The sequence below is a fragment of the Neoarius graeffei genome, chromosome 7, assembly GCF_027579695.1.
Source record: "Neoarius graeffei isolate fNeoGra1 chromosome 7, fNeoGra1.pri, whole genome shotgun sequence".
In the NCBI taxonomy this organism is placed as follows: domain Eukaryota; kingdom Metazoa; phylum Chordata; class Actinopteri; order Siluriformes; family Ariidae; genus Neoarius; species Neoarius graeffei.
The window spans coordinates 64,350,442-64,362,696 of record NC_083575.1 but is presented as its reverse complement, the minus strand read 5'-3'; the positions used below and the strand labels follow the sequence as shown (position 1 = coordinate 64,362,696).

Below are 12,255 nucleotides of genomic sequence, written 5' to 3'. Positions count from 1 at the left end.
GTCAAGATGTTTTCACTTAAGAAAGTGTGGGTAGACACAGTATGTCTTATTAGGCATACACTATGTTGGTATAGGATCTGTGTAGAGAGCTTGCTGAATTAGGTTAATGTCCAATGCACTGGGAGCCCAATGCACAGAAAGAGTGGAATAGCTACAGGATTCTGGATGAAGCATCTAGCGTTTAGTGTTCTGAGTATGTTGTAGTAAAAAATAAAGAACAAAGAACATATGGCCAACTGTCAACACTTAAAATTACTGTTTAGTCCTCTCGAAGGAGTCTCTATTCAAAGTCTAGCTTGATGAAAGATAGGTATCATACAATTGCCTTTATCCTATATCACACAAAGACAACTTTAATAAATAGACGCGCAAAGAAGGCAAGCCTCTTCAGGAATATTCAGACGAATTAATCAGTATATCATCAATATAAACTATCACAAGTGTGTCACCATAGACAACAAAGGCAAGCATGATAGACAAGTAAACACTCACTAAATCCTGGACGAGAGATGGGACATTATTTAACCCATACATCATCATCTAGTACTCATAATGTTCGTTGCTGGAATGAAAACTGTTTTTCCCCCTTCATTCTCCTCATAGCCCATGTCTGTATTAAATTATAGGTAATATACTAAGCCACCTTGGTAAAATAACATGCTTCTCTGGATTGCTCTAGGGTTGTGAACAAGTAGAGGTAGCAGTTATCATGGTAATGCTTTTTTACTAATGGCTTCTACAATAGTAGTTTTGAATAGAGCTATTGCAGCATGAAAAACTTACAGTAATATAACAGAGGCCCATATCATGGTTTTCAGTATATCATGATATAAGCACTCCTGATTACAATACAAATAAATCTAGTGTATTAGATGGGACAGTACTGCTGGGATTTTTAAATGCCTCAGTGGCACTGAGTTGAAAATAATTTGCCAGCCAAAAAATATTAAAAGAACTGTAGTCCTGTGGATGGTAATGTATATTTGATAAAGAGATCAAAAATGATTTGTCAATTGTGCATAGAACAAGAGAGTTAATCATTAACTGTACACCTAGACACTGATCAGCCACAAAATTAAAAACACTGACAGGTAAAGTGAATTGCATTGATTATGTTGTTACAATTGCACCTGTCAAAGGGTGGGATACATTAGGCAGCAAGAGAACAGTCAGTTCTCGAAGTTGATGTGTTGAAAGCAGGAAAAATGGGCAAGCGTAAAGATCTGAGTGACTCTGACAAGGACCAAATTGTGATGGCCAGATGACTGGGTCTGAGCATCTTCAAAATGGCACATCATGTGGGGTGTTCCCAGTATGCAGTGGTTAGTACCTACTGTACTAAAAGTGGTCCAAGGAAGGACAACCGGTGACAGGGTCATGGGTGTCGAAGGCTCATTGATTGGCATGGGGTACGAAGGCTAGCCCATATGGTCCAATCCCACAGAAGAGCTACTGTAGCACAAACTACTGAAAAAGTTAATGCTGACACCTTTCTGTTTTAGCCAGCATTACCTTTTTCAGCAGTTTGTGCTACAGTAGCTCTTCTGTGGGATTGGACCATATTGGCTAGCTTTTCTACTCCATGTGAATCAATGAGCCTTCAATACCCATGACCCTGTCGCCAGTTCACCGGTTGTCCTTTCTTGGATCACTTTTGGTAGGTACTCACCACTGCACACCCGGAACACCCCACAAGATGTGCCATTTTGGAGATGCTCAGACTCTGTCATCTAGCCATCACAATTTGGCCCTTGTCAAAGTCACTCAGATCCTTACGATTGGTTATTTTTCATGCTTCCAACACATCTACTTCAAGAACTGATTGTTGTTTTTCTGCTTTATATGTCCCACCCTTTGACAGATGCCACTGTAATTAGATAATCAATGTAATTCACTTCACCTGTCAGTGTTTTTAATTTTATGGCTGATAATTGTAAAGTGGACTAACAAGATATGTGTTAATAATAAAGAAATCCCAGCAAAGCTGTTGTGCCTGATGTACCAGTGAAAGGCTGTGTGTTTTAAAATCCTCTAGCATATGTGAAGGGAGACATACTGTACACCAGAATTCATTTCTGACATCATCCAAACCTTTATATTACATTATAATGACATAGGATTATTTCTAATCTCTTTATCATACTATACAATCTTAATGGTACACTGTCACACCCCTAATTATGTCATTATGGGGAAATCCTAGACATATAGGTCCTTTCAATACTGGTGGCTCTTACTGTTTTTCTCAAGAAAATGAGTTTAAATTACATCTGTCAAAGTAATCCTGAAACTATACCCAAACCGAATGATTCAGGTACCTTCAGTAATGGAACTGACCCAGGTGAGAGTGATGCTCCAAGATATCAGAGGAAGGCAGAAAGTTCAAATCCAGTTACCACAGATTATCAGTGATGAAGAGAATCTAATTCTCTTGATTTCTAAAGGTGAACTTGACTTTAATTTCTTCTTTGGTTGAGCCACAGAAGCAACAGCTGGGGTTGTTTCTCTCTTAGTCCACAGGAGAATTCCATTCATCCATTATCTGTAGCCACTTATCCTGTGCAGGGTCACGGGCAAGCTGGCGCCTATCCCAGCTGACTATGGCCGAGAGGCGGGGTACACCCTGGACAAGTTGCCAGATCATCGCAGCCACAGGAGAATGTCCATTCAAATGCCAAGCTGAATTATTTCCTTTAGACTGGTGTAAAACTATGATCCAGCATGAGCACAAGCAAACCTGATACCACTGTTTCAGTACCGACACCAAATGATTATGCAAGTAGAATCAGGTGCATTTCTGCTTAGTTTGAATGAAAAGCCTGCTGTCACTCTGGTCCTTTGTGGAAAACATTGCCTAGCCTTGCTCTAGACCCATTGAGTCTTCTTTGCATATCAGCCCAGATTGCAGAGTGGGGTTGTGTCCATGTCTGAAAGGACAGAAGTGTTTGATTGTTCAACCAGACTGCTGAAATCAGGGTATTCAATTCCAGTTTGAACACTGCTGACAGTCTGATCTCCTTTTTTAGGGTCAGTTGTTCCTCTTCAGTATTTGTATGGTTAAAAGCATCTGAAGTTAGCTTCCTATCATCAGTCTGTGAAGTCAGCACCTGCCATGTGCCAAATAGATATGAAGATACATCAACAAAGATACAAAGCAGGCTACCTTAGCAGACTGATTTGGGAAGGCTGTGGGTTGGCTGCCTGAAGAGAGATCAACTCTGCTGGATCCTGTTTATAGGATGCTACACACAAGGGTGGGAATCTGAAGGGTCTATTTAAAAAAGTTAAATCAAATTGAATAATCATCTCAGTCACAAAGTCAAATGAGGGCAATGTGGTAATCCAATATCAAACACCAGAGAAACAAAGCAGGAACAGAACAGAAGATACCAAGCAAAAACCAAACATATGGCCCAGTCTGTAAACAGGATTTTGCAAAGAACAAGACTGAAACAGGTGTTTAAGTACACAAAATCCAGAATCTAGGAACAGGTTTTGTGATAACTAATTTGCATAATCAGTAAACATAAAACTGGAACTTTACAGTTCTTTCCACCAATTGTGGAAGACGCCAGTAGATTTTTGGCAAAGTGAAGTGCTTTGACAATATGGGACAAAATGATCTCAGAAGTAATAGAGGTTCATGAAGTCATAGAATTAATATCCTATAATAACTCCATGCACGGACATGATTTTGAGTTAATTAGTTAGTTTGTTTGTTAGTTATGAGAATTCTAGGAATGTGGCTACACTGTAGAATAATACATTGAATAAACTATGCTATAATCAGATATTGAAATTAAGCATCCAATGGCTCCAGCAGATTCTCTAAATAAAAGCAGGGATAATTTAAAGGCCCGGAGTATATGAAGCCCAAGGGGACCCGAGGGAACAACAACTGCCCAGGAGAATGAAAATTGTCCAGGACATTAACCCAAAATTCATACATGCTTCCCTGGCTGAAGGAGCGTTAGCATAAATTTCTCATTTACTATACACACCATATTACTGTCCTTGCACTGCTTTCAAAATTTCTGTGTGTACACAAATCTTTTGTTTGCCAACATAAATCTGCATGTGTTTTTCCTCAGGCGATGAACATGCGCGTGCGTGCGTGCGTGTACACACACACACACACACACACACACACACACACACACACACACAGAGTCTCTTTCTCTTTCGTAAACATTAGCATAGACAAACGTCAATTTGCTGAGCCAGCTGCAGATACTGACATGAAGGAAGTCAGTCAATATAGGTTTTTGCTGAACATGTAGAAGCAGTGATTACTTTTTTAATAAATACCAATATAATTAAATAAGGTAGGAAGAAAAATGTACTTCCATTATGCCAAGCCTTAAACATAGATTGAAGTATGATTGGCATTCATCATTGTCATCATCATCTGACATCCAGCAGTCTGGTGACTTGCAGAGATATCTTTGCCCAGGTCTGCCTGTCAGCCATAGCTGCCTTAAGGTGGTCACTTGGTAGGCCTGTGTCCCTTTCAAATACCATCTTCAGAGTCATACGTGGCTGGCCAACCTTGCGCTTTGTGTCAGGCTCCCAGAGCAACGCTTGCGCCACAGGTTGGTTGTGCCACATAATGTGACTGCAAAGAGCAAAGCGTCATTTCCTGATGATACACAAGAGGTGGAGTAAGTTGCCATAGAGCTGATTGTTAGATCAGTGATCACGCCAGGATATGTTTAGGACTCTTCGCAGCATATGTGTATAGGTACCATCTTAGGACTTTTCCTGAAATTTGGCCAAGGACCAAAATTCTGAGCCATATAACAGTATGAAACAGGTGGCACAGTGGTGTAGTGGTTAGCACTGTCGCTTCACAGCAAGAAGGTCCTGGGTTTGAGCCCAGCGGCCAACGAGGGCCTTTCTGTGTGGAGTTTGCATGTTCTCCCTGTGTCTGCATGGGTTTCCTCCAGGTGCTCCGGTTTCCCCCACAGTCCAAAGACATGCAGGTTAGGCTAATTGGTGGCTCTAAATTGACTGTAGGTGTGAATGGTTGTTTGTGTCTATGTGTCAGCCCTGCAATGACCTGGCGACTTGTCCAGGGTGTACCCTGCCCATAGTCAGATGGGATAGGCTCCAGCTTGCCTGCGACCCTGCACAGGCTAAGCAGCTACAGATAATGGATGGATGGATGGATGGATGGATGGATGGATAATAGTATGAGCTCGACTGATGCTTTAAAAGCCCTGATCTTTGTTTCCCTCGTCAGAGGTGCGACCAAGATTTTGTTTAGGGCATTGAGGGAACCCCATGCTTTGGCTTTTCGATTTTCGATATTATGGGGTGTACTTGTTCAACTGCCTCGATACTTAAAGTCATCGACTTTCTCTATACTCGAGTTGTCAAGAGCATGAAGGGGGTCGTTAGTTGAGGGGTTCAGGTGCATCGCTTTGGTTTTCTTCACATTTATCTGGAGTCCAACAGCCTGAAAAACCAACTTGACGTGATGAAGAGCCTCAGTTGGTGTCTTTGAGTAGTACAATGTCATTGCACTCCTCGAAGGAGGAGGTATTAGTATTCATAAAAGACCGCAATTATCCACATATTCCTAATATCCTCAGCAGGAGCTTGAAAGGTCACCAGGTACCTCTCAGCAAAGTAAAATTTCATCTCTAACATCCAAGCCCTTTCATCTGCAGGCTTTTCTATTAACTGCCAGCTGCTTCCTTTTAAAAATGATCCTTGTACTTAGACAAATGCAGAAGGACAAGGACAAAGACTACAAAGTCTTTCAAACTGACAAAACTGGAGAAACAGAGCTGAATGTACAACACACATGTTAATGATGCTGCCACATTAACTAGAACAAAAAGACAACACACCAAGAAAATACAGCACAAGGCTTTGACTTGTGATGAATTCATGTGCAAAATAGCAGAAGTGAGAAATAGGTCTTAGGTCAACCCTACCTACATTTCAACACACACAGCTTTGGGGGCAACACCAAAGCACCTATTCTGAGCACCTATTCCCACACACACACAAAGATACAAACTAATTAACAACTAAATGCTGTTCAGTCCTCTACACCGCACTGACTATGGTACCACACTAGGCTGCTAATACTGCACTATTCCATTGTACTATACCATCCTGATGCCATGCCACAAAATACAGTGTCTTGAAAAAGTATTCAACCCTCTTGGTTTTGGCTCTGTTTTGTCGCATTACAAGCTGGAATTAAAATGGATTTTTGAGGGGTTAGCACCATTTGATTTACACAGCATGCCTACCACTTTAAAGGTGCAATTATTTTTAAAATTGTGACATGAACAGTAATTAATGAAAAAAAAACAGAAATTTGGAGTGTGCATAGGTATTTGCCCCCAAAGTCAACACTTTGTAGAGCCACGTTTTTGCTGCGATTACAACTGCAAGTCTCTTGGGGTATGTCTCTATTTGCTCAGCACATCTAGCCACTGGGATTTTTCCCCATTCCTCAAGACAAAACTGCTCCAACTCCTTCAACTTACGTAGATGAGTTGCATTGGTGTACCCAGCGCTCGAAACTAACGGTGTCCCGATGTCCCGGGGACCATAAAAAATGTCATCGGGACACAAAATTATCATATCTGGGACAATCCCGGGACAATGGAAAAAAATAGATCTAGAAAAAAAGTTCGACATTAATATTATTTACAAAGCCGTAACACATACGTAGACATTCACCTAATTTGTTAATTTTAAAACGTTAACAGCGAAAAATACACAGTAGCTACACTTCCGATGCACCTGCATCCGTAGGCTACAGAGCAGCGCATTCTGTTCTAGAATCTTCGGCCGGAGTCCGCATTATATGGACTTGGAATGGAATTGCTACCGCACACGCTGCGCCGACTCTTGCCAGAACAAAAATGCTGAAGTGGTTGAAGCGGACCGACCGCGGGGAAGAAACTGAAAGCCCAGACATAACGTCTCCGGGACCTTCAGGATCCAAAGTGTCCTCGCCTGGTCTGCAGGCAACGCTAGCAACTGAATGAACTTAATGAACACTGTTAGACACGTTATAAAATACAACAGGAATGATGTGGATGATATTGACGGAAGATACCGTTCAACAGAATAAGTGAGTTTTCTTGGTGTCTTTCTAGTTCAGAAAGTTTAGTCAGTCAGCAGCACAACTAGGCTCGGACCTGGCACTATGCTGATGTTGCTAACATTTGCACCCACGTTTCGGCAGCGAAAGTTCATAAAATGGATAACGGAAAGTTCATAAAAATGGATAACGGAAAGTTCATAAAATGGATAACGGAAAGTTCATAAAAATGGATAACGGAAAGTTCATAAAATGGATAACGGAAAGTTCATAAAAATGGATAACGATCTCATCTCATTATCTCTAGCCGCTTTATCCTGTTCTACAGGGTCACAGGCAAGCTGGAGCCTATCCCAGCTGACTACGGGCGAAAGGCGGGGTACACCCTGGACAAGTCGCCAGGTCATCACAGGGCTATGGATAACGGTAATGGTGAAAATTATAAGTTGGCCTTATAAGTGCCCACAGATATTCAAGGTATAAGTAGATGAAATTAACATAAAAGGGGTCTTATTTTCAACTAAAGTGTACTGCAGATGTAGGGAGTTGAAACATTTTCTGAATGAGCTAGTTGGCCCCTTTAAATAAACGGGTATCTATTATCAGTATCAGTGAGATCGCCAAAGTTTAATAAACTGAAAATGCAATAACTGTAATTTTGAAGTAGATGATGTATAGGACATGTGTCGCTTGTGTCTTGTGACTTATTGTAAAAATGATATAAAGGGTTCAAAATCGCATAGTTACAAATATAATAGTAACTTAATATGATAATATTAACCACTGGTTATTTCAGAGAGGAAAAAAATGGGGACACTATTGCTTCCATTCGGGACAATACAACACAGAATTCGGGACCACTGGGGGACACAAAGAAAAAAAGTTAATTTCGAGCCCTGGGTGTACCGCACTCTAAGTTATGCCACAAATTCTTAACTGGACTGAGGTCTGAGCTTTGACTAGGCCATTCCAAGACATTTAAATGTTTCCCTTTAAATCACTCCAGTGTAGCTTTAACAATATATTTAGGGTCATTGTCTTGCTGGAATGTGAACCTTTGTCCCAGTCTCAAACCTCTGGCCGACTCAAACAGGTTTTCCTCTAGAATTGCCCTGTATTTAGTGCCATCCAGCTTTCCTTCAGTACTGACCAGCCTTCCTGTCCCTGCAGATTGCAGATAAAAAACATCCCCACAGCATGATGCTGCCACCACCATGCTTCACTGTAGGAATGGTGTTCTCAGGGTGATGGGAAGTGTTGGGTTTGTGCCACACATGGCGTTTTCATTAAGGGGGGTGTATACTTTTGCAAGACACTGTATATTTGCATTACTACTGTTACATTTGTACTGTATACTGTATAAAGATCATAAAAAATATTTAATGCATTTAATATAGCCTGATGTGGAACTGCACACTGAATTTTGTTGGTATTCATATTTGTATTTGTAATGCTGACTGAAACCTCAGTTTTATCTCTAGTTCCACACATTTTCTTCATGACCAATATGCAAGCAAAAAAAAATCTCTCCCAATGTGAATGCAAAAGTATTTCCTTGTACCATATTAACATAACATCAATAGCAGGCCAGTGGTAAGGTTAAAAACAACATCCCTGGTACATAACATTAAAGAGACACACACTTCTATTGCTTTTCAATGCAGCTGAACCAGCCTGATTCGGAATGAATTTCAATCATAATCCAATCGTGCTTTTTAATCTTCAAAGCAGAGCTTCATTCATTGAACATGCATCAGCCTGAACATAATCACATAAACCTGCACAAAAGACTTGAACACAGAATAATGAAGAGAGACAGAGACTCAATGAATGTGCATGTGTGTGAGAGTGTGTGTCTTCACCTCAGCATGGGTGATCTGGGGGGTTGAGGAGGCACATCTCCGACCTGAGGCTTGGGTGGTTTCTTGATCACCTGTTTGTAGATGTTCCGAGCTGTGAAGCCCAGCCATAGCATAGTGGACAGAGACGAGTAATGAAGTATTAGTCCAACCTATGAAACAACACACAGAGAACCCAGTTACACATAGATCAGTCATATGGCTCCTTTTAGCATGCCATATATATATATATATATATATATATATATATATATATATCTGGGCGGCACGGTGGTGTAGTGGTTAGCGCTGTCGCCTCACAGCAAGAAGGTCCGGGTTCGAGCCCCGTGGCCAGCGAGGGCCTTTCTGTGTGGAGTTTGCATGTTCTCCCCGTGTCCGCATGGGTTTCCTCCGGGTGCTCCGGTTTCCCCCACAGTCCAAAGACATGCAGGTTAGGTTAACTGGTGGCTCTAAATTGACCGTAGGTGTGAATGGTTGTCTGTGTCTATGTGTCAGCCCTGTGATGACCTGGCGACTTGTCCAGGGTGCACCCCGCCTTTCACCCGTCGTCAGCTGGGATAGGCTCCAGCTTGCCTGCAACCCTGTAGAAGGATAAAGCGGCTAGAGATGAGATGAGATGCCAAAATCTTTCATCCTTAAAAAAGTAATCATCTAAAGTCAGGATAATCTGCAATATCTTACTCCTCCCAGTAAATAAATAAGAGGATATTTTTCATTCCACTCATACTGTTATTATCAGGACAATTTGTCACAGAATGGATACATAGTTAAATGAGTGCTTTTGTTCCATATTAACACTAATAAAGCTAATCACATTAGTTTATTCATGAATTGTGATGTGAATGAGAAAAAAGAGACTTTGGATTTAATATATTTAATGAGGGCGGCACGGTGGTGCAGTGGTTAGCACTGTCGCCTCACAGCAGGAAGGTTCTGGGTTCAGTGACTGACAGGGGCCTTTCTGTGCGGAGTTTGCATGTTCTCCCCGTGTCTATGTGGGTTTCCTCCGGGTGCTCCAGTTTCCCCCACAGTCCAAAGACATGCAGGTTAGGTTAACTGGGTACTCTAAATTGCCCGTAGGTATGAATGTGTGTGTGTGTGTGTGTGTGTGTGTGTGTGTGTGTGTGTGTGTGTGTGTGCAGAAAGGAACCGGCCACCCAGATACTGCAATTCTGGCCAAGTCAACCAAAACATGGTTCGCCTCAAGCCTGGATCAGGTTGGTCAGAGATGACGATGATATTTAATGAATCAATTAACCAAAGTCATGTTCAAACATTTATAAACAAATCGCTAAATATCTCACCCGGTAGCTCCCATGATCAGCTCTCTTAAACATCACATTTTTTAAATTGACAGATACATTTATTCAAAATGACATATGAGTATATAAGTGAAGCAGAATCCAATCTTACTTAAGGGCAAAGAACCTTGCTCCAGAAGCAATGTGGTAGTTGTAAGATTTGAACTCACAACTCACATTTTAGTGAATAGGCCAGAACTTTAACCACTGATGTACAAATGTCCTGAAAAATCTTGAAGCAACTGGTCAGGGTCATATGAAAATTCTATTACAACCAATAATACATACTGTCACAGCACGGCACTAAAAATACTATTCCTGAGAATGCGCCTTCCCAAAAGATTTGTTCAACCATCTGTAATTTGAAACAAATAACTCTGCCTCCTGTCACTCCTGAGTCAATGTGAGATCTGTTACTTACACCTACACTGCTAATTCTTTGATATTTCTGACACTGGTAATGCATTCAGTACTCCTGATAAAATCCCGGCTGGATTGTAAAGTTCTCACACACCTGCTGAAAGTGCTTGTTTGTGTAAAATTATTTTTTTAACCTTCTTCTTTACCTTAAAGAGGGGGAAAGTTGGAATGGTATCCCCACCCGTTCCCCACCACACCATATTTAATGCAAATAATAGAGTAAAAAGCATACCGTGATGCTCATGGTAACCAACCATGAAAGGTTATAACTAAAATGACGCATGAAGAACAACTGAACTGCCTTACAAATCATATCTGTGTGAGATCTAACACACAAACCCAATCAGTCATGAAGCCTCATCAATTTTTCTTTTTTGAATCATTTGAGTTTATCATCTTTATTATTGCTATGCAGTAGCTATTACTATCATAAGCTACACTATATGGCAAAAAGTACGTGGACATGTGACCATCACACCCTTACATGGTTCTTCCCCAATCTATAGTCAAAGTTGAAAGCATACAATTGTAGAGGAAGTCTTTATATTCTACAGCATTACAATTTCCCTTCACTTGGAACTAAAGGGCTTGAACCTATTCCAGCATGACAATGACCCTAAGCACAAATCCAGGTCCATGAAGACATGATTTGCCAACACTGGAGTGAAAGAACTTGAGTTGCCTACACAGAGACCTGACCTCAACTCCACTGAACACCTTTGGGATGAACTGGAACACTGAGTGCACCCGTCCCCAGTGCCGGACCTCACTAAAGCTCTTGTGGCTGAATGAGCAAATCCCCACAGCTACACTCTGAAATCTACTGGAAAGCCTTCCCAGATGTGTGGAGGTTACTATAAAAGCAAAGAGAGGACTAAATCTGAAACAGGATGTTCAAAAAAGGGTATCACACGTATGGGTGTGATGATCAGGTGTTCAAAAACTTTTGGTTATCTAGTGCATTACATATTATTCTACCCATATTCACTGATTATGAGCAATCGCACACTCTGATTGGCTACTCTACTACTAGGCTATCAGCTTATATACTGTGAGAAGAGAAAAACAAAATAGTGGAGTGTGCTGCTGAACCAACAGAGGATGAAATAAAAACTGTACTCGAAAACAAAGCCCCCCAAAAATACAAAAAAACCCAACAAAATCTAGAATAAAAGTGCTTGATGGTAAGAATCCATCCATCCATTATCTGTAGCCGCTTATCCTGTTCTACAGGGTCGCAGGCAAGCTGGAGCCTATCCCAGCTGACTATGGGTGAGAGGCGGGGTACACCCTGGACAAGTCACCAGGTTATTGCAGGGATGGTAAGAATGTAAATTTTTTATTTTTCAAGAATTATTATTATAGCATTTTTCAGAAATTGCTCCTGTCAATTCGTCGGTTTGTTTACATTCTAAGCAGAAATTTTTTTGTCAGACGTTTTGTACAAACGTTTTATTTATCAAATTTGCAAAAAAATTAAAATAAAAATTATCTGTTTCTCAAAATCCATTGAATGTGGATAGAATAAAACAGTTATTCAACTCAATCTCGTCATACATGGTTTATAGCCAATTCAGTGCTACGTGCTTATCCCCTCATGTACGAC

The 12,255-nt window shown here is 40.9% G+C and overlaps 1 protein-coding gene across 1 annotated transcript in view; it reads right to left on the bottom strand.

The window, feature by feature from the left end:
- LOC132889578 (adhesion G protein-coupled receptor A3) overlaps positions 1-12,255 on the bottom strand; it is a 493,612-nt gene that overhangs the window by 6,475 nt on the left and 474,882 nt on the right. Inside the window, exon 17 of the mRNA XM_060926228.1 lies at positions 8,932-9,080. Coding sequence (XP_060782211.1) covers positions 8,932-9,080 — 149 coding nt within the window. The remainder of the gene's footprint in view (positions 1-8,931; positions 9,081-12,255) is intronic.